At 53.5% G+C, this 27941-nt stretch overlaps 1 protein-coding gene across 8 annotated transcripts in view; it reads right to left on the minus strand.

Annotated features, from left to right (window-relative positions):
- TMEM266 (transmembrane protein 266) overlaps nucleotides 1–27941 on the minus strand; it is a 124086-nt gene that overhangs the window by 20026 nt on the left and 76119 nt on the right. For 2 of the 8 annotated variants that reach the window (XM_086363987.1, XM_086363988.1), the window contains 6 exons: nucleotides 27334–27488; nucleotides 26709–26801; nucleotides 24404–24477; nucleotides 12555–12611; nucleotides 11270–11408; nucleotides 7811–7926 (listed from right to left, as the gene is read on the minus strand). In XM_086363987.1, coding sequence (XP_086220113.1) covers nucleotides 7811–7926; nucleotides 11270–11408; nucleotides 12555–12611; nucleotides 24404–24477; nucleotides 26709–26801; nucleotides 27334–27488 — 634 coding nt within the window. Of the gene's footprint in view, nucleotides 1–1220; nucleotides 1385–7810; nucleotides 7927–11269; nucleotides 11409–12554; nucleotides 12612–24403; nucleotides 24478–26453; nucleotides 26583–26708; nucleotides 26802–27333; nucleotides 27489–27941 lie in introns of those variants that run through there. The other 6 variants (XM_086363989.1, XM_086363990.1, XM_086363994.1 and 3 more) reach the window with 5 other exon arrangements.

Consider the following 27941-nt stretch of genomic DNA (forward strand, 5'->3'; position numbering starts at 1 on the left):
AATGTGGGGAAACAGCTAGAGCTGGAGGCAGGAGCCTGAGATCTTGGCCCATCACCCTCCCTCACTCTGTTGTAGTTGTTCAGCCGCTCAGTCGTGTCCGACTCTGCGACCCCGTGGACTGCAGCACGCCAGGCCTCCCTGTCCTTCACCATCTCCCAGAGCTTGCTCAGATTCATGTCCACTGAGTCGGTGATGCCACCCAACCATCTTGTCCTCTGTCGCCCCCTTCCCCTGCGCCTCACTCTGACTTTGGTTAAGCCTCTTTTCCTCTTTGGGCCTCATTTTCACTGTATGTTCAATAGGCTAACAGAGCAGCTGAATTCTGGTCTATAATAAGCTCTGTGCTGGCTCTGGGATTCTAACTGGGAGGGGAAATTTGCAAGTGCCAGTTAACTCTTGGTGCATCTTCAGCACCATCCTGTGCTCCTGCTGCGTGCTGCGTGTGCTCAGTCATGTCCGACTCCTTGCGACCCTGTAGACTGTAGCCCACCAGGCTCCTCTGTTCATGGGATTTTCCAGGCAAGAATACTGGAGTGGGTTGCCATTCCCTTCTCCAGAGGATCTTGCAGGCCCAGGGTTTGAACCCATGTCTCTTGTGTCTCCTGCATTGCAGGCAGGTTCTTTACCACTGAACCACCTGGGCAGCCCCCTGCTCTCATACAAATGCCCAACTGCAGAGAGCCAACTCTTTACAGAGAAAGATAACATAACCCAGAACATCTAAAATGCATCAACAATGCATTCCACAGACAATAAGAATTACTATTCATGCAAACAAGTAGAAAAAAGCGATTATCAAGTCATAAAGCAGTTAAGAAGCTGCTTAGAATCTGCACAGAAGCTGCCCTATTTAAATATTTGAATTAACAGACAAGGGCTTTGAAACAACTGTGATTAATATGTTAGAGAGGGGAGGGGGAGAGATGGATAAAATGGACGTAACATTTCAGTGGAGAAACAGACCTATAAAAAGAATTAAATGAAATTTTTAGAACCTTAATATACAATATCTGAAATTGAGTCCTCAGTTGCATGCATTTAACAGCAGAGTGGACACAGTAGACGACAGGGATGTTGAACCTGAGGATAGATCTATAAAAAAAAATATTATGACTTACAGTCAGAAAAAGAAAAAAGAGAGAGAATGGGGGAAGACATTAGGGTATAAGAAAGAAGTAAGGCATGATCAGAAAGTCTAACATGCAATTAGAGCTCCAGAGCAGAAAAAGGATAGGGTGAGGCCAAAGCAATAAATAAAGAGACCATGGAGGGACTTCCCTGGTGGTCCAGTGGCTAAGACTCCACACTCCAGGTACAGGGGGCCTGGGGTCAGTCTTTGGTCAAGGAACTAGAGCCCACATGCCGGAACTCAAAATCCCACGTGCTGCAATGAAGATCAGGCACAGTCAAATAAATAAACATTAAAAAGGAGAAAAAATGACGGCCCAAACCTTTGAAAATCTAAGGAAAAACACCAACCCACAAATTCAAGGAACTCAGAAGAATCTCAAGGAGGATAAACACAAAAACCCCAATGCCCTGCAGGTAAGGAGAAACACCCGTAGCACGTGGGCCTGGGCCTCTGGGACAGGAAGCACAGGGCGGCTTTGAAGACAAAATGAAGCAAATTTCCCATTGGCAAGCTGGTCCAGTGGGGAAAAAAGGACCATTGTATGACTTAGGAAGAATGAGAGTGCAGTCACTGCCCTTCTTAATGCACATCATGAGCTAAGTATTTCTAATCAGAGAGCCTGACCAAATCAGCTGGGATCCACAAGGAAACCCTCAGCGTGCATTACTGGAGTGAGTCAGGCCCCTTCCATTGGGGTGGGCTTTTAATGCATGCCCAGGCGGGGCCAGACCCCCGGGGCAGCAGGGTGGGCACACCCAGCGCATCTCTGCCTTTAATGGTCTGGTTTGTGGAGTACAACTGACATGGCCTTGGCCTGATCAATGCACACTTTGGCCAGAAGCTCGATGGTATCTAATGCAATAGCAATAATTTTCTTCCATCCTATTAGGGCTGTCTGCACAGACTGCCCTGCCTTCAAACCCATCTGCTATTGGGATGGCATCCAATGTTTATTTCCATTAGTTTCGCCATTGTTGGTAACAATAAAACTCAGGAGACAGTTGCAAACTAATGATTTAGGAGCAGGGTGACGCTGAATCCGACCTTGGCCCCTTTCCATCCACTGTGAAGATGACTGGTAGTTGGCCATAAATTTAAATTATGGCAAAAGGATAACATAAGTTATTCCTCTGATGGCTAATTTTATCAGCTAAATAGGCTTGTCATTAAAGCTATCGGCTGTTTTACAAATCACTTCCCATGTTTGAAAAAAAACAACTTTCCTTCTCATGGTTGGAGATCTTGAATAATCCAGGTAACAAAGACTATTGTGCTGAGCTGGGGGGCTTTTGCCTCTATAAGAAAAGAGGGGGCTTCTCTGGAATGAGCCAGCCACAAACGCCACCTACAGAATGAGGAGAGAACCCCTTTCCTGCTGCTCTGAACGTGCTGGCCCTCGAAGGACAGGGGCGAGGCCTCTGCACCCTTCCCCTGCTTCCACCGGGAATGCCTGTCCCTTAGGGTCCAGATTATCACCCTGTTTCTTCAGGAGACAGGGGGACCTGCATCATCCAGGGAGGACTGATCATTGTGACTGCCCCTCTTGCTATTGGGAAGGGGGGAACATCGTGGGCCTACTAGGCGGCTACGCAGGTAACTGTTCTCGGTAGGCGCACAGTCTACTCGTGTTGGGACCTGGCGCCTTAGGTATGAATGCGTAACTGAGTCCACCATCAAACAGGGGCAGAAGCAAGGTCACCAGGTCACCAGCACAAAGGTTACTGCTTTCAGGCCCAGGCAGTAAAAATCGTCTATGCACAGTTTGCTACCCTCGCTTTCTTATCCTCTGGCTAAAGGGAGAAAACTCCAGAATAACAAGGAGCCATGACATGGAAGAGCCTGGAGGCCAGAGTGACTGTGACACAGTGTCCCTGTACCCCTACCCCCCTCAATGTCACTGCACTGGGCTGCAGTGGGGTGGGCGGCGGGACAAGTACGCTCCTCCTCAGGCCACTGGATGTCTGGATCTATGTGATGGAGCAGATGGTGTTACTCATTCTAACAGACTTGTACAGATGCCCGTTTGTGGTGTAGGAAAATGCACATGGAGCCCGGAGTTCCATCCCAGCCCTTCCTTCCATGACAAACAGTGAGACCCTGGGCGAGCCGCAGTCTCTCTCAGCCTCAGTCTTTCCATCTATAAAAGGATTAATAATACCAAGCCTGCCAACTCTGACCATCAAAGTCAAGATGAGCTAAGACATGTGGCAGTGCATTTGTGAACAGTCACCATTATAAACGATTTAGTACTGTTTTTATTTTCTCTCTCTCTCTCATTTACTGAGAGACTTCAGTGGACCAGACTTTCTATATTACTTGAATTAATCTGAACTTCACAGCATCCTTGTGATATAAGCCTCGTTTCCTCCATTTCTCCAGTGAGGATCCGAGGCCCAGGGGCGAAGGGCGTGATCCATGTAGCCGAGGTCAGAATTCCTCTTGCTGCCTCCCTGGGTGAGAGGATGGCCCCCCACCCTGCAAGCTGCCCTCACACAGGACTCTTCTTTCGGAGCCTGCCGCTTGCCCCAGGTCTGAGGCTGTCCTAAGGGGCTCACTGAGGTCCACTGGCTGCCTTGCAGGCTGGGCCCCAAGTCACCCTAGACTGAGCCCCACCTCCTTGGGTCTCTTGCCAGTGATCTCAGGGTGGATGGTGCTGAGGAAGTAGAACTTAGCTCGTCCCACGGGGCCCAGCAGGGAAGAGAAACTTCCTTCCACAGGGCTCTGAGCTGCATCGTATTATTGGGGGCCAAAAGTTGTTGCAAGGCTTAGAGCGCAAAGAGTAGGTACAACGGGGACTTCAAAATATGTTTCGGAATTAGAGCAAGGGGCCGGGCAGGGATACACTAAAACCTCAGAGGTGGTTTCATATGACGAATAGGAAGAATATATCATTGCACTGATTTAACCCCTGCTTCGAAAATACCTTTGATTTCTGAAGCAGCCATTTACAGAGACGGACAAAAAGTGCACACCATCTCTCTGAAGGATGGTCACCAGCACCTCTCCTCTGGAATCCATGAGTGTACAGACTGGTGTACAGATGGATGCCCAACAAAGTTCTGGGTGGACATACAGGCAGAGAGCAGAATCCACAGAGAGAGCAAAAGAAAAGTGAATGGGAATGACCTTCCAGCCAAAGGATTGTTGAATGCGGGGGTCTGAGGGGACATGCTTCCATCACAGTAATGAGCCGTCTGGAGGAAAACTGCAGAAGGCCAGCCGAGGCTGGAGAAAGGTGAGGCCGGCCAACAGAGTGCACCCCTGTCGCTCCCCTGCCGCGCGGCCCCTCTGGGCTCCTCGTAGGAATCTGCTAAGGGTGAGGTAGCCCAGTGGCCAAGAGAGATGTGGGACTGAGGGCAGCTCTGAATCCCGTCTCCCTGCAAAGACCAGAGGGCCAATGTGGTCCAGGGGGCAAGGACCAGAAGGAGCCATAAGACGCCCCTCTTCCATCCTCATCCCCCACTGGCCTCAGATTCCCCCGTCTGCCAAATCCAGGGGCCCCTCGTCTTTAACACAAGGAGGTTCCGGGCCACCTGGGGTGTGGCCACGTGGTAAGAAACGGGCTGCCATGTGGCGCAGAAGATAAAACGCACAAGCTGTTCATGCAAGAAGCTGGCAAACCATGTCACCCAGAGGCTTCACAGGGTCACCGGAAGAAGCAATTTAAGCTTTCTTAAAAAGTGAAGATGAACTTTAAAAAGAATCACTTGACCTCAGCCAGGTGTTCAGGGTGAACACCCATGGTGACGTCAGAGTGACAGTGTCACCTTTGATATGATGGGACGAGAATGGCACAGGATCTCTGCGGTCTCCCTCCCAAACTCCCAGAACTCCAGTCGAATCATGAGAAAAACATGAGTCAAAACCCAACAGAGAGACATGCTATAAAACGCCTGACCAGCTCTCCCAAACTGTCAAGGCCCCCACAAACAAGAGAGGTCTGAGGGACTTTCAGAGCCAAGGGGAGCCCCAGGAGACATGATGACTCATTGGCATACGGTAACCTGGGTGGGATCCTGGAACAGATCAAGGACATTCGATAAAAACTGGATCGGAACGATGTGCGGACCTTGATAATAATGCATCGGTACTGGTGCATTAATTGTGAGAAATGCATGATGTTAAGGTAAGAGGTTAACAGTGGGGAAACGGGGTATACCAAGCGCATGTGGGAACTCTGCTACTGTCCCAATTTTTCTATACGTCTAAAACTGTTCTGAAAAATAAGAGCTGGCAAATAGTTACACAAATACATGCCAGGGAGAGAGCAAGGTGAATGCAAAGTGATGCCACACATTTCATTGGAACTTTGGATAAATTTCAATTTCTTAGGTAGAATACACGAATTTAGTTTGGAAATTGCTTCATTGAACCCTAAGAATTCCAGCCGGGAGAGAGAGATTTTTGACCAAGATGAACAGAATGGCCTGGGATGGGGCAGGGGCGGGAGTGGGGACAGCAGCGAGAGACTCTGGAAGCTGTTGAGGGAGCTGAGGGGACCCAGGTCTGTGCCCACAAAAGAAGGGCTGTCCTCAGGCCATGATTTTAAATCACCCTGGTGCTCACCCTGATCAAGGTTTTCACCAAGCCCTGAGAAGTGACCTGGGTAGAAAAATGTCATGGAACAAGACCCTGAGCAAGGTGGGCTGGGGAAGAAGGACATTCAGTTAGGACAGCTGGATCTACTCCTGGCTCTAAAAGCCCTCACTTAGCTGTGTGCTCTTGGGCAAGTCACCACTCCTCAATTTTCTTACCTGTAAAATGGGTGCATGGGGGGAAACAGGGGTTAGTTCTCATAAAGTCACTATTTATCAGGCGCCGGGCTTTAGGCTAAACAATCCCACAGCTATCCTTCCCAGATTACTAGCCCAAGGTCCACAGAGGTCTCACTGGTGTCCAAAACCACAAGTAGCCAAGCAGGCTTTGCACTCAGGTCTGTCCGTAACAACTTAACTATTCCAAGCACTTTCCTCTCAAAGGATCTGGCCACCCCTGATATCCCATGAGCCAGCATTCATATTTCTTAAAAGGCATTTGTTGCCCAGTCAAGTCTCAAGCCTGGTCTTACAATCCAGTTGAAAATGAAGTGTCTGTCTGCTCCACTCTGTGGAGAGGGCAGGGCCGAACTCTGGGAGAGCGGAGAACCCAGTTACAGCTCTAGCCAGCCCCTCCCGCCCTCCTGGCAGCCCCCTGGGATTCCAGCCCGTCTGGCCCTTTTTTGCTGTCTTAACTCAGATGACAGGCTTCAGGTGTTTTTTAAATTAAAATGGTTTGTTTCTGTTCATCTCTTTTCCAGATGTCACTACCTAGAGGGAATCTGTCTTTATTTATGGGCTCTTTCCTGTGCGGAGTCCAAGGGAGTCTCCCTCCGGCCCAGACCCCCGGGAAGGAGGCCACATGGAGCGGGTGATGTGAACCAGGACAGCAGGAACGTGGGGTCCCCGGGGGCTCAGGACGGGGTCGTGGTGGAAAGCGGGGGAGGTGGGCTGCCGCCAGGGCTTCCCCTCAGCCACGCGGCACATGGGCTGTTAACGTGAGGCTCGTGGGGCCAGCTCGCTCTCTGTGGCCTGGGAGGCCATGCATTTATGAAGAGCAGATGCAGGGCTTTCATGTGGCCAAGTGCGGCTGAGCAGGGCATTCGTTTTCCTATCAGACAGCAGACTGGGAGCTGCCTGACCATGCTCTGGCCAGGTCCTGGATGAGGCTCAAGGTGTCCCTGACCCCAGACCCTGCTCCCCTTGGTGGTTCTACAGCCTCTTCCAGGCTTCATGCCCATCTCCACTCCTGCCTCTCCCATCCTTCCTCCAATGGTGGCAAGAAAGAGCCACCAAAAATTCAAATCTGGGGACTTCCCTGGTGATCCAGTGGTTAAGACTCTGCTCCCAATGCAGGGTAGGCGGCTTCGATTTCTGGTCAGGGAACCAGATCCTGCATGCCACGACTAAGACCAGGCACGGCCAAATTATAAACTAAAATTCAAACCTGAGCAGACCCCCCTGCCGCTGCTGCTAACACTCCAGGTTTCCTCCCTCTCATCAGGATGAAGGCCAAACTACCTCTGGTTAGCGGTGCAGAGGACAGGGGGTGGAGGGGAGAGATGGGCCTTGAGTGAGGCCTGGAATCCTAGGCAGACCCTCTTCCGGGCCCAGCTGCCCATCCCCAGCCTACCCACCCGCCTCAGCACAGCCTCACAGGGCCCCTCCCTGTCTCAGAGTCTTTTTCTTGGTTCCCAGAGGGCGGAGGGCACTGCTGATGCCTCTCTGGTGGGTCTGGGGGTCCTGGGTGGCAACTGGCCCACCGCGATGCCTGGCAAGCTCTGCACACAGAATCTGATTCCCCTTGCCTTTCAGAGACCACGGTGCCCAGAAGACCCTGATAACTGAGAAGGTGACTCAGCCAGTTCAGGCTGGAGAGCTGACTGGTCACCACAGCAAGATGAACAGAAGCCTGGCCTGGGAATTGGGGCTGAGTCCAGGCCCGGCTGGGCACAAGTCACCTTAGAGACACGTCTCCTGATGCTGGGCCTTGGGCTCCCCACGTGCCTGTGAAGGGGCCGGAGGAGCTCGCTGACCACAGGGCCCCTGCAGCTCTGACACCCTTGGGCAGGGGGCTTTAGGCACCCCTAGCGTTCTCTGCCTGGGATGGACCCGGGCAGAACTGAGAGTGGCCTTGCATTACCCCTTGCTCCTGACAGATCTGCGTCAGTCTCTCCAGCTGCTCGTCTTGGATGGCCTTGGCCTTCTCATACTGCTGGATGACCATCTCCATCTCCACCTTCACCGGCAGGACGTAGGCTGCAAGACAGAGACAGCCCCATGAAGAGCTCGGCAGCGGCAGGGCTGGGAGGGGAAGGGCCAGTCCCAGCGTCCAGCTAGCAGCAGGCTCAGGCCCAGGCGTGGTTCCCAGAAGATCCAGCAGTGCAGTGGCAGGCGTGGTACCTAGGTACCAACAGCACCCAGAAAGTATAAGAGGGTTAGAACCCTAACCATTGTGACCGAGAGACCCATTTTCCTCCTTCTTCATAGTGATATTCTGCATACATGCTCAGTTGCTCACTTGTGTCTGACTCTTCACAACCCCATGGACTGCAGCCCGCCAGGCTCCTCTGTCCACGGGATTTTCTGTAATTCTGGCTGTATGCATGGCTGCCTGGTATGAGGACTATATTTTCCAGTCTCCTTTGTAGCTGTGAGCAGCCATGAGACTACATCCTGGACAATGGGAATATAAGTGCAGGTGTCATGAAGTAGCTTCCAGAAGCCTTTCTTAAAAGGCAGCTGGGGTTGATGAGGAAGTGGAGATATTAGAACCTTCCTGCACTGCTGGTGGGGATGTAAAATGGGGCAGCTGCTCTGGAAAACAGCAGTTCTTCAAAATATTCAACAAAGAGTCACCACACGGCCCAGTAATTTCATTCCTAGAAATCTAAGAAAAATTAAAACCTATGTCCACACAAAAACTCGAACAGAAGTGTCCACAGCAGCCCAAAGTGGAAACAACCTAAGTGTCCATCAGCTGACAGATGGACACATAAAATGTGGCTCATCTATGCAATGGAGTGCTGCAGCTCAGCTCAGCGGCTTAGCCGAGTCCAACTCTTTGCAACCCCATGGACTGCAGCACACTAGGCCTCCCTGTCCATCACCAACTCAAAGAGCCTACTCAAACTCAAGTCCATCACATCGGTGATGCCATCCAACCATCTCATCCCTCTTCCGTCCCCTTCTCTTCCTCCCCTCAATCTTTCCCAGCATCAGGGTCTTTCCAAATAAGTCAATTCTTCACATCAGGTAGCCAAAGGTATTGGAGTTTCAGCTTCAGCATCAGTCCTTCCAAAGAATACTCAGGACTGATCTCCTTTAGGATGGACTCGTTGGATCTCCTTTCAGTCCACGGGGCTCTCAAGAGTCTCCTCCAACACCACAGTTTAAAAGCATCAATTCTTCTGCACTCAGCTTTCTTTATAGTCCAACTGTCACATCCATACATGACTACTGGAAAAACCATAGCTTTGACTAGACGGACCTTTGTTGGCAAAGTATTGTCTCTGCTTTTTTAATATGCTGTCTAGGTTGGTCATAGCTTTTCTTCTAAGGAGCAAGCATCTTTTAATTTCATGGCTGCAAGTCACCATTTCACAAGAAAAAGGAATGAAGTCCTGATGCATGCTTGGGCTTCCTGGGTGGTGCTAGTGGTAAAGAACCCACCTGCCAATGCAGGAAACAAAAGAGATGTGGGTTTGATCCCTGGGTCAGGAAGATCCCCTGGAGAAGGAAATGGCAACCCACTTCAGTATTCTTGCCTGGAGAATCCAATGGACAGAGAAGCCTGGCGGGCTACAGTCCACGGGGCCACAAAAGAGTCAGACATGACGGAAGCAACTTAGCACGTGTGTACACATGCTACAACATGGATCAATCTTGAAACCATTAAGTGAAAGAAGGCAGATACAATGGACTACATATCCTATCATTTAAATGAAATGCTCAGAAGAAACAAATCTATAGAGATGGAAAGTAGATTAGTAATTGCTTAAGGCTGGAGGGGAATGGAGAGTGAGGCTAATGGGTTTCTTTTTGAAGTGATTTTTTAAGTGCTCCAAACTAAATTTTGGTGATGTTTGCACAATTCTATGAATGTACTAAAAACCATTGAGTTGTGCATTTTAAATGGGTGAGTCTTATGGTATGTAACTGTATCTCAGTAAAGATGTATAAAAAGAAAAGGCAGCTGGGGCTTTCCTTTTGACTCTTTATCTTATTCCTTTCTTCCGTCTTTCTATTGGCTGAAATGAGGATGTGAGAGCAGGCATGGACGCAGCCATCTTGGACCGTGGGGGTGACTTTGGAAAGTAGGCTCTTTGCAGCAAAGCAACAAAACAGGAGGAACAGGGGACTGTGACTATGGATGCTCCCTGTGGATCCTGGACTGCCCACCTGCAGGCTCTCATGTGAGAGGAACAGGCTTCTATTTTAAGTCACTGCTGTTCTGAGGCCAGTTGCTCACAGTCAATCCTACTTATTTATAAATGAGACACATTGAGACCCAGAGGAGAGGCCCTGGACTCTGGGTTGGAGAACCTGGAGAGTTCCCAGCCAGCAGCAGCCCCACGGACCCCTCCTCTGGCAGTTCTCTGGGCTCTTGGAAAGTCTCAGGATCAACTCTTGACCTGACCTTGGCCTCTGCCTTTCACATTCTTCTCACACCTCTCAGAACCCAGCCCTTCCAGACCCTTCAGAAATCTCGGTCACATGCCTCTTTTGCCACTATGTTCTAGAACTCTCCAAGACTCAATTCTCCAAGTTCCTTTCCACCCACAGTGTCCCAACCTCCAGATGTTCTCTAGCTGCTGTAGGAATCATGCAGATGAGAGAAATCAGAATTTTTCTGTTTGCTTCCAAACTTGAGGACAGCCCATGAGTCCCTGAGACTTGTCTCCAGGCCCCAGAGGCTGCCCCAAGCAGGCCCGCTGTCCCCAGGGTCTCTGCTGAAGCCACTTCACACCCAGAGTGAGAGTGGCATCCAACCCCCATCTGTTCACACAGCGCATCCCTATCATGATGCTCCCAGTGGCTCAGCAACGCCTGATGTGTCAGGACAAAGGGGAACAGCTGGGAAGAGCATTCACAACGGGAGCTGTCAGGATGCATCGGTGTGAGGGTATCCAGCTGTCCACAGCTGGCAGAGAGGAGCCAGAAGGCGCTGTTCATGCCCTGGAGGGAGCGGATGTTCTCAGGGACAGAGCTGAGAGCAGAGCCTGTACGGATGGGGGAGGCTGAATGTCTAAGGGAGCACTGGTAGGCCTCGGGCATCCTGCCTCTACTTGTGGCTCAAGGCTGCTTTGCTATGTGACCCTCCTCCCTCGGGGCTTGAGCCTTCCCACCTGTGAAATGAGATGATGGACGAGATGATCCACCAGCACCTTCTCAGGGTGGACCTTCCAAAGCCGGCCCCGATCACATCCCGGTTTGATGAGGACCCTGGATTAGGGGCTCCCTGAGAAGATGTCAAGCCCCACAGTATTCACAGGGCGGGATGTGGGGGTGGAAACCGAGGAAAGGCTGCCCCGACAAGGGAGAGACCCCAGAAGCCATGCCACCCTTCCTGCCTCCAGCTCAGCCCCTTCGGGTCACTCACCATCAATCACCCTCTTCACCCGCCAGATCCGGAACATAATGATGAGGCTGATGGCATCCCAGGGGCTCCGGGGCCCATTGGCCACAGTGGACGCCACCATCGGGGCCAAGGACAGGATGATCACTGCCCCGTCAAACACCTGTGAGAGGAGGTGGATGTCAGCATCCTGGGTCACCTTCCTGAATGTCCTGGAACCAGTGACCAGGTCAGGCAAGGCAGCTGGCACTGGCCAACGATGCCCTGCAGCCCCCTCTGAAGGTCACTGTCCATCCCTGGCTACCTCTCCTGATCCTCCCTAGCCTTCAGGGGCCTCTCCCTGCTGGACATGCTCCTGAGCACTGTCTCTCCTCCAAGTGACCTCAGTCCATCACCAGCCTTGGTTCAGACTGCTTTGGGCTGTTCCAAGCTTCTTTTTCAAGCATCTGCCTCCAGCATCTTGTCTCTTCTTGGCACAGGCTTGCCTTCATGTCACAGGGTTCCTGCGCTGGCCTCTCGGAACCTCTCAGTGGCAGCAGGGGCTGAAGGAAGGCCCCTTCCCCTTGGGAAGCCCAGAGCTTGCATCTTCTTCAACCAGGGCTGGTGCTGAGTCTCTAACTCTGCCTGGAGGCAGAGTTCGGAGAGGAGGGGACCCCCGCCTAAGCTTCAGCTCTGGGCCCTGCCCTGCCGTCAGCCTGTCCCAGCGTGGCCTTGGTCTGAGACTTCCACAGGCCAGGCCTCTCTCTCCACTCCCAGCATTTGACCCAAAGAGGCTAAAAAGTGTGTGCTGGCTGGGGGTGAGGGAGGAATGGGGAGCAGACACTGACCTTCTTGCCTTCTCCTGTGCACACCCAACTCGAAGGACAGCCAGCCTCCCCAGCACCCCATCTCCACCCATCACACCCCACCTCCTCTTCACATGAAACAGAGCAACTGGTTTGCTCTGCAGAAACCCAGGCTGAGAAGCACTTCTAGGGTCCCCTCACTCTGGTCTCCGACCACGGGGCCATTTTAAAGAGTAGATTTGTTTTCAAACACATTTCAGAAGTTTTCCAAAATGATTCAAGAATAACTTTTTAAATTTTGCAGAACTTCAAGGAGACATTTTAGACCATATTCTTTCACTGGAAACTTTCTCAGTCGTCTCCCTTCCCCACCCACCCAAAGGCACAGCTGGACAGACTCGTGTGTCCAGTGTGGGAGGGAGCTGGCCTTTGTTGATGGCTCCCACCCTGGGATGGACAGGACAGTGACAGTTTCCAGCTTCCAGGATGGCTGGCTGTGGGGTGCGGGGGACACTGGTCTTTACCTCTATCTTGTTTTCAATGTAATCCCAGATCCCGAGCACCACAATCCGAAGAACAGTCTGGGGAGAGGAAGTGAGAAAAGAGGGCATGGTTACTGCTCTTTCTACCTGCTTCTACCAGCAGAGAAGACTCCAGAGCTGAGAATCCAAGGCTCTGCCTCCTTGGGAAGAGTCTTCCCCTAAGTGTCTCTCGGTTCGCGTGCCCTCCCCAGCCCCGCCTTGAATGCCGCAGCTCAGGTCTGCGTTACCACTGGCGCCAGCCCCTGGCTCAGCACCTTCAGTGCTCCCACTGAATACAGATACACTCTGAATCCTTGGAATGGACCCTCAGAACTCTGCCTCCCTCTCCAGTCATCTCTTGCACTCCTGTCATGACATAAAGCACTTGCAAACCTACAAACATGCAATTCTTTCTCCTATACCTTGTCTCCACATGTGGCAAAGACTGCTCCCCCACCCCCAATCTCTCTTTTTTCCTCATACAGTAATTGGAATTTCAGTATGGCCACCCAGAAAAAGACTACATTTCCCAGCCTTCCTTGCATCTGGAGTGGCCAAGTGAGCAAGTTCTGGCCAACAGCTTATGAGCAGAGAAGCTCTGTGTCCCACCTCTCAGTTGTGAGCCCTTCCTCCTCCTTCCTTCTCCTTCCTTCTTCCCAAAGACTAGAATGTGGGCGTGTCGGTGTGGTGGGGAAGTGTGTTCAATTAGGGAGGGCTGGGCAACAAGATGGAGGCACTGCTGGGTCCCCACCAGCCCCACATCACCACATGAGCCTAAACGGCCGGTCCCACCTGTCCTTCCACGAGAGAGAAATGAATCCCGCCTTGTTTAAGCCCGTTTTTGGTTTTCTTGTTAGAGCATCTTGGCCTGTGTGCTAACCAGAGGGCCTCTTTCCCTTTCTCTACTTGGAAAGGCTTTCTTCTCCTTCTGAAAGTAAAAGTGAAAGTTGTTCAGTCGTGTCTGACTCTTTGCCACCCCATGGACTATAGAGTCCATGAATTCTCCAGGCCAGAATACTGGAGTGGGTAGCCATTCCCTTCTCCAGGGGATCTTCCCGACCACTCAAGCATCGCCTCCATGACGCTCCTCTACCTTCTCCAGGCTTGGTGCCTCTTTCCTGGGCGTCCTTATAGTCCTTGGGAACATCAATCGCTGCTGTCCCCTCCCCCAGCACTTCATCTCACCTCGTGGTGACTGCCTGCCTGATGCCCCAGTTAAGGATGAGGAGACACTGTCTGATTTCTCTCCTTTATCCCAGTGCCTGGCATAGAGTGATTACCCTCGTGAGTGATGAATAAATGCATGACTAACTGATTCCTTAAAACCCTCCATAACTCATTTCAATGCCTCTGCCTTCTGGGGTGGTTTCCTCACCAAGAGTACCTTTTTCTCTAAAGAAGATACTTAGAACCTGGTCTTGTATGACCCTGGTATAACTGTCTTAGGTCCTTCCCTGAACCAAGGTGAGAAGTTCATGGCAATTCCCTCCAGGTGAGGTCCGTTCTCCCACACGCCTACAGGATTAGGTTGGCCAAAAAGTTTGTTCAGAAAACCCACCCGAATTTTTTTTTGGCCAACCCAATACAAGGTCAGCCACCTGAACCTGGCAAAAGCTGCAGAAAGGTTAGCGATCTCTATCCATACTTAGGCCACAAAAACGACTGGCTGCTAAAGTCTCCCTCTTCCTCATGAAGGACTATCCCAATTTCCATGAGGGGATGAGAAGGAGGGATGCTGGTGGCGGCCTGTTATGTCACCATGTTTGAGAACACAGAGGGACACGCGGCAGCCTGATGTCCCTTCCACATGGTTCCCTGATCTCTCACTGAACTGCACCGCAGCTCTGAGGGGGTGAGGAGAGATCTGGGTTGGTGGTTTGGGATCTTGAGGTCACAGTTCAGTAATGGGCTGGTTGTGTGGCTATGGGCACGTCAAATCCCCTCTCTGGGCCCATTTCCTCTTCCGCTGGAGAGACGGATTAGAAGATACACATCTTCCAGTTCCGTATGAGACTAACATTTGCCATCTGGGATGTATCAGTAGGTTGCAAATCCTGGGCCGGCCCTCCTCACACGTGACTCCCATTTTACAGAAGGGGACGCTCAGAGAGGTTAAGGACGCTGCCCAAAGTCACTCAGGCGTTGGGCAGTGAGTCAGTGTTTGGACGTGGAGGTCGTTGACTCTGCGTTGTATACTCAGGCTGCATGAGAACACCAGACTGTCCCAGTCTTCTGTTGTTCACTCCCTCAAATTGGGCCGACTTTGAAACTCAGCATTTGTCTCCTCTGAAAGGATACACCAGCCACATCCACCCCAAACACACCATTCTGAGGCTCCCAAAGCAGAAAGTCCTGGCTAGCACAGAGGGGAACAGGGTCTGGTCCAAATATGATTTCTCCTTCTGCTGCTCCTTTTGAGATTGTGGTAAAATACACACACACACACACACACACACACGTTTTAGACTTTGTGGCATAAAGTACCTTCGCATTATTGTGCAACCTTCACCATCATCCACCTCCAGAACTTTTTCATCTCCCCAAACTGAAACTCCTGTGCCCATTACATATTAATTCCCCGTCTCCCCCTCCCGCAGCCCCTGGAAACCACTATTCCACTTTCCCTTCTCGGTTTGACTACTCTCAGAACCTCATTAAAAGGGAATCATCCTGCTTCTTTATAAACAAAGCAGCACTTACTGAAAAGTCAGTGGCCCGGGGTGGGGGGGAGGAGGTGAAGGAGGAAGGGAGCCAGCTAGGCTGAGACTCAGCCAGGAACCCGCAGAGGGGAGGGGCAGGCAGCATACATGCAGCCTCTGTGCTCTAGGAAGGGATGGAGGCTTGATGGGCTCCTGGGCCAGAGTGGTGCCAGGAAGGCAAGCAGAGCAGAAGCACCTGCCTCCTGCCTGCCTTCCTTGCTGGTCCATCCACAGAGACCCCCACCCTCCCCACCAACCGAGGGAGCCTTTTCTTTCTAGCCCAGCCCATGGAAACAGAGCAGCTAAAAGCAGCTGTGGAGAGGGCTTGGGAAAGCCCTTCTGGGCCATCCTCTTGCTGGAGAAGAGAAACGGCCTGGAACTGGTGGCTCTGAGTCAGGGTCAAAGCTGGAATGAGAACCCAGCTCTGAAACACCCCACCCAGGGGCTTTTCCCCTGTAGCATCCTTTGCAGGTATCAAGCCATGCTGCCCTCCCACCTCACAGCCCCCACCATGGGTCTCGCCCCAGTCGACTAACCCATTGAAAGCTAGTGTTCCTCAAAATGCTGGCAAGGACCCCCTGCTTCAGCAGCATCTGGGTTGTTATTTATTTTTCAGTTGCTAAGTCATGTCTGACTCTTTATGACCCCGTGGACTGCAGGACGCCAGGCTTCCCTGTGCTTCACTGTCTCCTGGAGTTTGCCCAGACTTATGTCCAGTGAGTCAAAGATGCTATCTAACCATCTCATGCTCTGTTGCCCGCTTCTCCTCCTGCCCTCAGTCTTTCCCAGCACCAGGTTCTTTTCCAATGAGTCGGCTCTTTCAAAGTATTGGAGCTTTAATATCAGCATCAGTCCTGGGGTTTTATTTAAAATGAAGATTCCTGGACTCTCATGGAGATCCAGGATATCAGGACCTCTGGGTGAAGGGCCCAGGAATTTGCCTTTTAAACAAACTCCCCTGGGGTCCCAAAAGAATGGCAGGGATGTATGAGGTGACAATGCCCTGGGTGAAACCAGGGAGGCCGCATGCCCAGATGCAACAAGCAGAGAGTTCGATTAGGAATCAAAGGTCAGGGCCCCTTTCTGGTTCTGACTAACCCTTACTAACCATGGGACATTGGCCGAAGCCACCTCCCCCGCCCCAAGACCCTCAGCCTTGCGATCCTGCCCCCAAGCGTTGCAAAGGTCTTTGAGGCAGGGAGGGACCGAGGGACCTGTACCCTCAATTCCAGCTGCCTCTGCCCTCCTGGAACTAAGAGTTTGCAGTCTCCTTCATTCCAGTCTCACCTTCCAGAGATGAGGTTGCTCTGACGCTCAGGACAGGCTTGGCAAAACCTACAGGATGTCATCCTTTATTGTTTACTATAAGCCAAGGTCTTCTGCCATTTTACAGATACAGAAACTGAGGCTGAGAGGGGCAGGTAAGCCTTCTGGCTCCCAGGCCCCTCTTCCTTCCTACCCCAGGGCCCTCATCTTTTCCCTTGGGAAGCTCTGCTCTCAGGAGGGACGCCCCTCCCTTCGCTCAGGCTTCAGGGAGCATGAGGGTGGGTGGGAAGACCTGACCGCTGCACCTGCCAAGAGTCGGACACGACTTAGCGACTGAACAACAACCATCCCTTCTCCAGGCAGAGAGATTCCCTGGCTCATTGATTGGTGAGCAGAGTGGGGGCTGGCACCCTTGCCCCCACAGACCCATCCCCAAAGCTGGGCCCACTAGCCAGGAAGAAGGAAGCAGCATGCATCCCGCCCTGAGCCTGTGCCCCTGCAACACTGCAGCTGGTGGGTTTGGGGAGTGGGGCAGTGCCCGGGCTCTCTGGGGAGCCGCCTGGCCTGAGGAATACCCCTGGTGCTTCCTCAAGACGCCTATCTACCCCTGGGCAAGTTTTTGCTGCCAAGATGGCTGCAGGCTCCCTCCTCTGCAAGCCGCCTTTTAAACTGGAGCAGCAAGAGGTAGGCACACTGTCCGGGATCCAGCTACAAGGAGAACTTAGGAAATGGGAGCTGAAAGCAGTCTTCAATGTGTTTGCAGAAGAAAGGTCTATCGGGTGAGAAATCTTTCAGGGGAGACCGCAGGGCAGCACAAGCGCGCCCCCTGGAGTTAGGCGTTGATAAAACAGGAGCAGAGTGAGCTGCTCCCCCACTTCCCGCCTCCACCCTCAGGTCTTCCAAATGTGCGGAGATCCCGATGGTGAAGGGCATCTGCCTCCCGCCCTGGACAGCCTCCGCCCTAGGGGTCCAGAGGTGACCCCGCACCAGACGCCGTAGCCGACAGGCGCACTGGCTGCACTGGTTCCATTTCAGCAGGCGGTTCCCAGCTACCTTAAAAGAATGGGTTCAAGGCCGGCAGGATGATAGAGCATGGTGGCGACCACGTGACCAAGGGCTGTGCGTTAAGTGCTGACATGACCCGGCTGTGTGCTCACAGTGCGGGGGGCTGCTGGGGGTGGGGGGGCTACCGTGCTAGGCATGGGTAGGAGAGGTAGAGAGCCTGGAATCCACAAGGCAAGCAGAGTTTGTTCTAGAACTCCCTCTCAGCAATATGTTCATCTCCACTTCCTCGGTCCTGAAACATCTCTCACTGACCCCAAGTCTCCCTTAAGCCAACCCCCCTGTCTCTTCTCCCAAGTTTCTGAAGAGGTGTCTCCACTAAACCCACTGCAGCCTGACGCCGGCCCCCACCAAAACTGCTGGCACCTGGTAATTAGTGCCGACTCCTCAGCAGCTTGCGGGATGCACCCCTGGCTTCTTTGGTTGGTTTCCTTCCTTCCTTCTTTGGTTTCCAGGGTCCCAACCCCTCTGGATTCTCCTCCCACCTCCTGGCTACATCTTGTGTCAGCTTTCCATCCTCAAATTGTTTCCCTGGGCTCCATTACTCCTCTCATGCTTCCCGGTCCCCAGACCACTGCACCCTTGGCTTCACCTCCCACGGGACACCTGGGGGCCTCCCTCCCTCTCCTCCCCCCGCCCCCCTCTTCCTGCAGCAGTTTCTGGGCTTAGTGAAGGGCATCCCCACCCCCTCTTAGGAGACCGGTCCCCCTCCCCCTCCAAGTCATGCTTGGTCCCGTCTCTTGCTCACATGCTCCCCTCAATGCTGGCCAGTCCCCACATCCTGCAGTTTAGCTCCTTCAACTCCGTCCAGCTTGTTCCTTCCTCCGTCCTGCTTCCACTGCTCTGGGTCAAACCTTTAACCCCAAAGCTGAACCACATCTCCCAAATAGTCCCCAAATTCCAGTCTTCCTCCCGCTTCCAACACCCACTCCTCATTGCCTTGCCTGGCTGATTTCTCAAAAAGGCCAATTTCATCACTTCCCTCTCCTGCTTGGAGCCTCCTCCCCACTCTGAACACGATGCCCCAATCCTGAGCAAGGCACCCTACTCCTGAACAAGATGCCCCACTCTTAAGCAAGACCTGGAAAGGACCTCGTGACCTGGCCTGGTCCCCAGGACATCTCCCTCCACCTCTCCAGCCACAGTCAACACCCCAACATGCTGTGGTTGCTCCTTCTCAGTCCCTTGTTCGCTCTGTGACCACTGCCTGAGGCCCTCCACGCCCCCACCATCTGGCAGCTCACACATCCAGCAGCAGCTTGCGGGCCCTCTGAGGTCTCCCACTGACTGCAGTGGGAGATTTAAGCTGTTTCTTGTTCTCATTATACACATCTGCTTGGCTCCTTCCCAGTAGACAGTAAACCCCTGAACGGGGCCTGCGTCTTGATTATCAGGGCAGAATCCTCATGCCCAGCACCACCTACAGAGCCAGCACCTGGCACAGAGTCACCCAAAAGCAGGAGCCAGATGAATAAGTGAGAGTTTCCATTTTTCAGGTGCCTCCTCTGCTTCCCAGGTGGCGCTAGTGGCAAAGAACCCGCCTGCCAATGCAGGAGACTTGAAAGATGCAGGTTTGATCCCTGGGTCGGGAAGATCCCCTGGAGAAGGAAATAGCTACCCAGTCCCAGTAGTCTTGCCTGGAGAATCCAACAGACAGAGGAGCCTGGTGGGCTACAGTCCATCGGGTCACAGAGTTAGACACAACTGAAGCGACTCAGCACACGTGCACCTCTGTGCCAGGCTCTCTATCAGGCACTGGGAGATTAATTTTACGGGTCAATTTGGCTGGGCTACAGGTATTCCAATGTCTGGCCAGACATCATTTTGGGGTGTGTCTGGGGGGGGGTGTTTCTGATGAGATTATCATTTGAACCAGTAGACTTGAGTAAAAGCAGACTGCCCTCCCCAGTGTGAGTGAGTCTCATTCTTTTCAATCCACCGAAGGGCCACAGAAAACAAAAGGAGGACAGATCTGCTCTCTCTGCTCTAACAGCCAAAGTTAAAAGAAACCTTGATCAGCTTATGTGTGGATACACCAAGTATGGTCTTTCCATACAATGGAAGGGTGCTGAGACATAAAAAGGACACAGGCACTGAGCCACACTCCATGGGAATGAACTTGAAAACATGTTGCGTGAGAGAGCCAGACCCAAAAAGTCATATATTGAATATTTCCACTTTTATGAAATATCCAGAATAGTTAAGTTCATAGAATCAGAAAGCAGACTGGTGTGGTTGGCAGGGGCTGTGGGAAAGGGGGAATGGGGGAGTGGCCACTCAGTGGGGACAGGGTCTCCTCTGCGGGTGATGAAAATGCTTTGGAACTAGAAAGGGGTGATGGTTACACAACACTGGGTTCTCAATGCCACTGAACCTTTAAAAGGCTGTTATGTTGGGACTTCCCTGGTGGTCCAGTGGTTAAGAATCTGCCTGCCAATGCAGGGGACACAGGTTCGATCCCTGGTCCGGGATGATCCCACATGCCTCTGACCAACTAAGCCCCTATGCCACAGCTGCTAAGTCTGCACATTCTAGAGCCTGTGCTCTGCAACAAGAGGAGCCACCTCAATGAGAAGCCCGCACATGGCAATGAAGAGTAGCCCCCCTCTTGCCATAATGAGAGAAAGCCTCCAGGCAGCAACAAAGATCCATCACAGCCAAAAATCAATTGATAAAAATAAAAGGCTCTGTTTTGTGAATTTCACCTCAATAGAATCATAATAATAATAAACAGAAGGAAGAAGCAGCAGCTGCTGCCCCTGCCTTGAGGCTCCCATCTACAAGGTCAGCCGTGGGCTAGCTTTCCCCTCTTCCAGGAAAAGGAGCTGGGCCTCTGCATCTCCACCCTGGCTAGGGAACGGGGCCAACACCCCATGACCCACACTCAGGCCCTGCTGCAGGGTGACCCACCCTGGCTGGGCCCCCAGGCCTCGTGGAGTCTCGGGAAGAGAAGCAGCTGGCCTCCCCAGTTGCAAGTGACCACTGGGCCTGGTCTCAGCCAAGGGCGGTTTGCACAACTGTCCATCTGGATTCTGAAGGCTCTCCCCAGTCTCAGTGCTGCAGGGCCCCATGGAAGCAGGAGGAAGCGGGATGACCCTGCCTGACATGGCCCAGGAAGCTGCCCAGGCATCCACATTCACCTCGTGCCCCTGCAGGGACCCTGCCCGGCCTGACTGCATGTGGGGCACCTACTCACACTGCAATGAGAAGCGTCTGCCTTGCTGCTGAATAGCTTGGCCTGTTTGAACAGATGGCAATTCCTCAAACTGAATTACCATCTGTAAAAGAGATGACCAGTGCAAGTTCAATCCATGGTGCTTCATCATGCAGGGCACCCAAAACCAAAGCTCTGGGACAACCCAGGGGGGTAGGGTGGGGAGGGAGGGGGGAGGGGGGATTCAAAATGGGGGGACACATGTATACCTGTGGCTGATGTTGATGTATGGCAAAAACCGTCACAATATTGTAAAGTAATTAATTCTCCAATTAAATTTAATTGATTTTTAAAAATTGATGTCTTCACACTAAGCCCAAAGCAGCCCCATACTTCTCTTAAGACTTAGCTCTGTGCTCTGGGGCGTCTTCCTTGGAGCAGCCCCTGGAGCTCTGAGATGGGCAAGGATGGGCTGGCGTTCGCACACCCACCCAGAGGCCTGCATCTGTGCCGCCCATCTTCCTGAGGGCCTGGCAGTTTTCTGCTCCTCCACAGCCTCAGTTTTCTAACTCACAAAATGTCCTGCCCGACTCGGGGACGGTCCTCAAGCTCAGCTGAGACGTGGGGTGGGACGGGGCTCAGGACTAGGTGATGGGCCACCTGGCCTCAGGAGCCCTTTGGGTGTGACCTTCCTGGACTCCACACCCACCCCCGGCCGGCGGCCATGGCCCTGGGTGCTCCCCAGAGGGACAAGGGCCGGCTTCTCCCTAGGTGAGGGGGTGTGCTGGGTCTGTGGTCAGAGATTTCACAGGGTTCGGGCTTTTCTTTCTCAGTTGCTGACCCAGACCTTTCCCTCAGATTCTCAGTCTGCTCCCCGCCTGCGTGCACCAGGGCCAAGGCGGGTGGGCAGGGAGGGGCATGCGGCGGGGACATGCCAGACAAGAGTCCGGAGCCTTGGGCCCCGTTTTGGTGGAAACCGGCTACGTGACCCTGGGCTGCGGTCCTCATCTGCATGGTTTTAAAGGGACGCTTTTGGCATTTTCAGCAGGCAAATCTGCAAGCCTACTCCATGGCGGAGGGAGAGGTGACTCCCGCTTGAGGTGCCCCTGTCATGGTGAGAAGCACAAACACCTTCACACACTTCCAACCCTCCGGGGGGTAGGGGTTGGGGGCCTCTATGGCAGCGGTCCCCGAGCTTTTTGGCACCAGGGACTGGTTTTGTGGAAGACAACTTCTCCTTAGATGGGGCGAGGGGTGGGGGGCATGTGGTAATTAATGTGAGCCCGAGCCATGGGGATTGATGGGAACACAGATGAAGCTTCGCTCCCTTGCCCTCTGCTCATCCCCTGCTGTGCAGCCTGGTTCCTAACAGGCCTCACCCGGGTCAGCACTGGTCCACAGCCTGGGGCTGGGCCCCCCTGCTCTGTGGGACGGCTCTAACCTCTTCAGATGCTCGGTTCTCCTGGGAGCTCCGGGGACACCCAGGCTCTCGAGCTGGGCTGCCCCTCATGTGGGGCTGGCTGTGCTGGGGAAGGCAGGGCTCCCCTGTTACTTTCCTGTTATCCCTCTATTATTCCTGTTACCCCTGTTACCCCCCACCCCCCATTACTCCCCTGTTACCCTCTCTTACTCCCACCTTACAGCCCCACCCTCCTCATCTCTGACAAGGCCCAAGGTCACAGTCATTCTCCCCCAGCCACCAGCTCTCCCTGCTGAGCCTGTGGGAAGCCCAGCCCACTTCCATGGCGTGGAGACAGGGCGGGGGGGGGGGGGGGTCTGAAGCCACAATGCCTCTACACAGGGGCTCGTCTGTTTCAGGTGGCTCGTCTCTAGCAGTGACAGGAAGGGAATGCCAAATTAACGCTGGGTAATAAATTCTGTGAAGCCAATAAAACCAAAGCGGAGGGATAGATGGAAGAACCGCAGCAACTGATTAAACATTTTTGTTGGCAGTCACAGACACATGGCACATTTTCCAGGGCTTGCATCAAGCAGACATCTGGCCAGGGCCCATGTATGTGTGGGAGGGAGCCCCGGTGAGTGGAGACGAGGGGACCCCCCGGCCGGAGACAAGGACCCTCCGAGGGGCAGCAGGCCGGGGAGCAGGCACTACCTGGGGGCCAAAGCATCTCTGGGACGATGACCTTGGTGAGCTGGTGGGGACATCTCCCAGGAGGGGCAGTGTTGGGTCTGCCCCCTCAGTCTGAGCCCAGGCTCGCTGGCCAACTTCGTGGGCTGCAGGAGCCGAGGCCCGGGAAGAGAATGTTCCGGGTGTGGAATGCCTGCTGCCCAGCCCAGCACACCCCACACCCAGGCTGAGGATTCTGGACTCCAGGCCTAAGGGGCCTGGGCCTCCCCTGAGTCTGAGAAAGAGAGTGCATGCCACTAGCCAGTGTCAGAGCTGGCCCACCGAGAACCCCGGACACGAGAGGATCCCGGGTGCCTGACTCCCTGGGTTGCCTAATCACATCACAAAACACTCTCTACTTCCATCCCTCCATGCACATCACTGCTCTCCCAGAGCACCCTTCCGCCCTTTGAGGCCCTGCTGTGCTCTGGGACTCAGAGGCCCCTCTGCTTCTGAGCTGGTGTGAGCTGTGCGTGTACGTGTGTGCGCATGTGTGTGTGTGCACAAGCCTACACGCCAAAGGGCTCTGCACCGTGTTCCTTTCTGACTTCCTCCCCACACCTCCTGACCACGTTGAGAGGCCCCAGTGGGACTCTGCCCGGGGTAATCTGGACCTGCGGCAGTGCTGGGTGAGGGCACATGGAGCGGGCCAGCGGCCAGCTGACTCGGGCCCATCTTCCGTTAGGAAGAACAGGGCTGCCACACAAAACTCTCTCGTTCTATAAAGACCCGCCACCCACAGGATGAAGCCCAGTCTTCTCAGCCTCCCCTGCAGACCCTGCCGGGAACAGCCCCAAGTCGATGCCCCTGAAATGCAGGCAGGGGTTACTGTGACAGGCCCGGAACTGCCCACAGGACTGGCCACTCACCCTCCCGTCAAGGCAGAGGAACCGGGCCGAGATCCTGGTTCCATGCATTTCAGATGCGCTCAAGGCTATCAGCTCCCATCAAAACCCAGGGCCCTAGGGCTTCTCGGTGATTTTCCCCTCTTATCTCACACACAGAGAAATGGGCTGGGGCTTTATCAGCTGACTCTAGCAATGGCAAAGGGCATCTGTGCTCCCTGACCCCAGCACATGCCCCTTTGCTCCCACAGAAGGGTCACAGCTCAGTCTAGCCAGACCCTGTCCCCCCTGAAAACCTGGGTCAAGTCCACTGCCTGGCCGTGACTCCGTCTCTCTGCCTCCTGAGCCTTGGCCCCTGGTGCACCCAGGACCACAGCCATAGTGTCCCAGTCAGTCTCCCCGCTCCAGGCCCCTGGGCTTTGGCCTGGCCTCTGCCTGCTCCTCAAAGCTGCACGAACCATCTGCTCTCTCTCAACCACCTCCCACTCAGCCTCACCTTCACAGAGGTCACCTTCCACCTCTTACCTGGATGACACCTGCTCACCATCCGGGCCACCCGCCAAGGCCCAGCACACAACTTCGCTCCCCGTATTGTGTCTCCCTCTTTGCAGCCTCGAGGGCCAAGAGACTAAAGCTTCGTCTCCCCGGGACAGGAGTTGCCCTGAAGAGATGGTCACAGGGCCTGAGTCTCAACCCACCTCCGAGAAGAACACCGAGAGGATGGCCAGGCTGATCCAGTGTATCACGCCGGCAAACTGGAACGCGCTGGAAACTGCAAGCACAGTAACAGGGGTCGATTTTAGGAGTAAGGAATGAGGTCCATCCGCAAAGCGGGCTTCGAGGCATGGAGGCGGGCCTCCAGGAGCCCGGAGAGTGAGCATTTGGACTGGGAAGCAGTCAGGCCAGAGAACGTGAGGGAGCTTTAAGGGCTGTCTGCAATGGAGGTGGAAGGAGGTGGGTGGGTCTGTGATGCTGTTTTTCCTTCTACCCGAGAGGCTGCCTCCATCTCCCCCCAGGCTGCCTCTCAGAGTTCCAGAAAGGAGCCTTCCAGAGGGACCTTACAGAGACATCCAGGGCTCTCGGACCAGGGAAGGCAGCTTTGGTCAGATCTAGATGAGCTTTCAGAAATCCCCACCACAACTGACCCCCAAAGCACTGTGCGCTGTGAGTGGGATTTAAGGCAAGCTTCCTTTGACTTCTCATTCTGAAACTTCTGAGTGGCTGAGATGGCAGTGTTAGCCAGAGTATTCTGGGGAGAAGACTGGAGCTGGGACTGGCAGAGGGAGCTGGGGGTGGGGAGGGGATGTCAGCCTCACGAAAGTGGCACAGCTTCCCGCCTCCAGAGCGTGAGCAGGGAGCGCCAGCAGCCACTGAAACTCCCACCCCACCTTCTACCAGACAGTTCTTGGCACTAAGGCACCACCTCTGGGCTCATAGTATAGGAGCCCTGAGGCTAATAGTAAGATGCTGGGATCCAGGACAAGGGCAGGTGGGCTTTGATAGAGAGAGGGCAGAAGGGGATGCCTCTCAGAAGGCCAGCCCAAAAGAGAGAGTGGTAGGAGTGGGTGACCCCGGGCGGCGTGGCAGGGCAGAAACAAGACACAGGAATGCTGCTGGGAGCACACTTCCCTACTGCACTCTGGCCAGGCCTGCTCAGCACGTGGCTCAGCTCCCCTGGGAGCCCAGGAAAAATGCCCTGAGCCATCGGGGGGCAGGCTGGCCAAAGAGAGGAACCCACAGCCTCCCCAAAGCTCTGAGATGGGCCTGCCCTGGGGGGCAGGCGGAAACGAAGCCCTGGACCATGTCCAGGGTCACAGAGCTGCCACACTGGGTTCCAGGTGGGAGACTTTGGGGCCCCTGGCTTGAGGCCAATACGAGCCTCAGAAGGCAAGGCCTGCCCCACTGTGGGTCACATGAAGATGAGTGGGAACTGGGAGGCTGAGGCCTGCATGATTCTGAAGGGGCCTGCGTGATTCTGAAGGGACCTCCAGATGATTCTGGAAACATAAAATCTCTCCCCATTATTTCTTAAATGAATTCCTGGGCCTTTTTTTACGGTTCGCTTTAAAAGAGCAATAAATCTCTGATTGTGCATTTTATGGAATTTAAGATGCCTTTTATGAGCTGCTATTGGATCTCCCACCAAAATCAATCTCCTGGATACTTAATTTTAAGCAAAATTCCAGTGTCGGCCGTGTTCTCGGTTCTACCCAATGCCTGAGCAGCCAAGGGCCCCGGGTATAATCCACAACAGGGAAAGAAAGACTCTGTTATGGTCAGACCTCATAAAAAGCAGACAGAGGGATGAGTGGGAGGGAAAATAGACAACACAGTATAATTGAAGACAGGCTGAGTGTAAAATCAGGGCTGGTTACTTTCTGCTGGAAGATACGGTGATTAGAACCAAGGGGCCACCAGCTGTACAAAGCCAATGAGGCTCATCAGACAAAAGCAACTCTGCACTCTCTGCTGCCCTCTCGGAGAGGACAGAAGGCTAACAGGTTGGCAGGAGTTTTGACGGACCCTGAGTGCAGAAACTCCAGTAAAGGACCTGCGGGCAACTGAGAAAACAAGTCTAAGATGACAGAACAGGTCTGGGGGTGGCCGGATCAACAGTCCTGGATTTTGCCAAAGGACGGGAAGGAAATCTCTCAGAGGGCCAACAAGTTCATTTCTTTTTTTATTTGCATTTGAATGAACCATCCTCTAACTAGGGGACCTCTGGGGATGCAAAGAGTACTCACTCACCCAAAGCCAAGAGTCAAGGCCCTTGGCCCTTCATGCTGGTACACCAAACAGGGATCTACAAGGGGCTGGGGGCAGGAAGAGGACCCGCTGCTCTGATGGCTGTGCTGCCAAGGGGCACCTGGAAGGACAGAAGAGGTGGCAGGCAAGCCAGCAGCCACCCCATGCGTCAGGCTCCCATGAACGTAGGACAAACACCAACAGGACCAGGGCAAGGAGGAAAACCGGCATGAGGGCTCGGCATCCCAGCTCCAATACCTCTCACCAAGGGGAAGTCCAACTTCTCCCAAGCTTCATTCCCATATCCGTAGAGAGGGTAACAGCCGTCTTGCCTGTCTCCCAGGGCTGCTACTAGGATCAGATGCATGGAGAAGTGCTTCCAAAATGATCACATTATAGACACATAACCCTGCCAACTTACAACTGGTTAAAAACACAAGGAATCCTAGCATCGCTGTGGCTGCTGTCATTACAGGCTACTACAAAGTGAGACGCCTCCACACGTGGGAACTCTAAGCTACAGAAAATCCCAATCTGGAAGATTCCAAATGGGAACAATAAAAAAAAAAAAAAAAGATGCACACAGGGGTCCCCAACGCTTTGGATCTTATCAGCTGCTGATCATGGCATGCTGGGGAGGGGGAGTGAAGAGGCCACCCTGGGTGGATGGGGGGCAAACCCATGCTGGGGTGACACAGAGAGGGGCTGCCAGATGCTTTCTTCCCTGCGGTCACCCCCATGAGCTATGGGGCCGGGGTGGGGTGGGGGGGTGGACAGCCGTCAGGCCGGGGGCAGATCTCACTGGTGGTTGGGGACCCCTGATGGATGCACATGGAATATTGACATCATATGTGTTTGCATATGTATCTCTCTTGCTACTCACACTGGAGAAGCTTTATATCTATTAGAAGTTCCAGAGTCAGGAGAATCACCACCAATATTACACAGGTTACCAGGAAACCGTTGACACTCGCACTGAGCAAAAATACCTGCCACACGGCTGCTCTCTTCCCACAGCACGGCTTCAGCCAGGTAGACCTGCGGGGACAAGAGCGGGGAAGGAGGCATGAGCCGGGAAGGGGGTATGGGGGGGGGCCCGTCGCAGCCCTGCTCTCAGACCCCGACCCCGGCCCACCACCTCCCACCTCCCCGGCTCTGCGCCTTCTTCATGGGTGCTGGGCAGAAGGATGAAGACTGGAAACATCTCACTGAGAGATGCAGCTTCGTTTACAGGCTGACCCAGGCTGCTCACAGCATCTCCCTGCGCCCCAGTCTCCTCATCTTTAAAATGGGAACAAAACCACATCTCACAGCCTTGTTGTAAAGACGGAAGATCACAAAGGTTAGTGGAGAGGCTGGCTATGTGATAAGTACTGCATGAATTATTATTATTATTACACTTATTACTATAGGGCTTCCCTGGTGGCTCAGTGGTAAAGAATCTGCCTGCCATGCAGGGGACCCGGGTTTGATCCCTGGGTGGGGAAGATC

Source organism: Bos grunniens, chromosome 21 (assembly GCF_055505025.1).
Source record: "Bos grunniens cultivar Pamir isolate PY7600 chromosome 21, Bosgru_T2T1.0, whole genome shotgun sequence".
NCBI classification, from domain to species: Eukaryota; Metazoa; Chordata; class Mammalia; order Artiodactyla; family Bovidae; genus Bos; species Bos grunniens.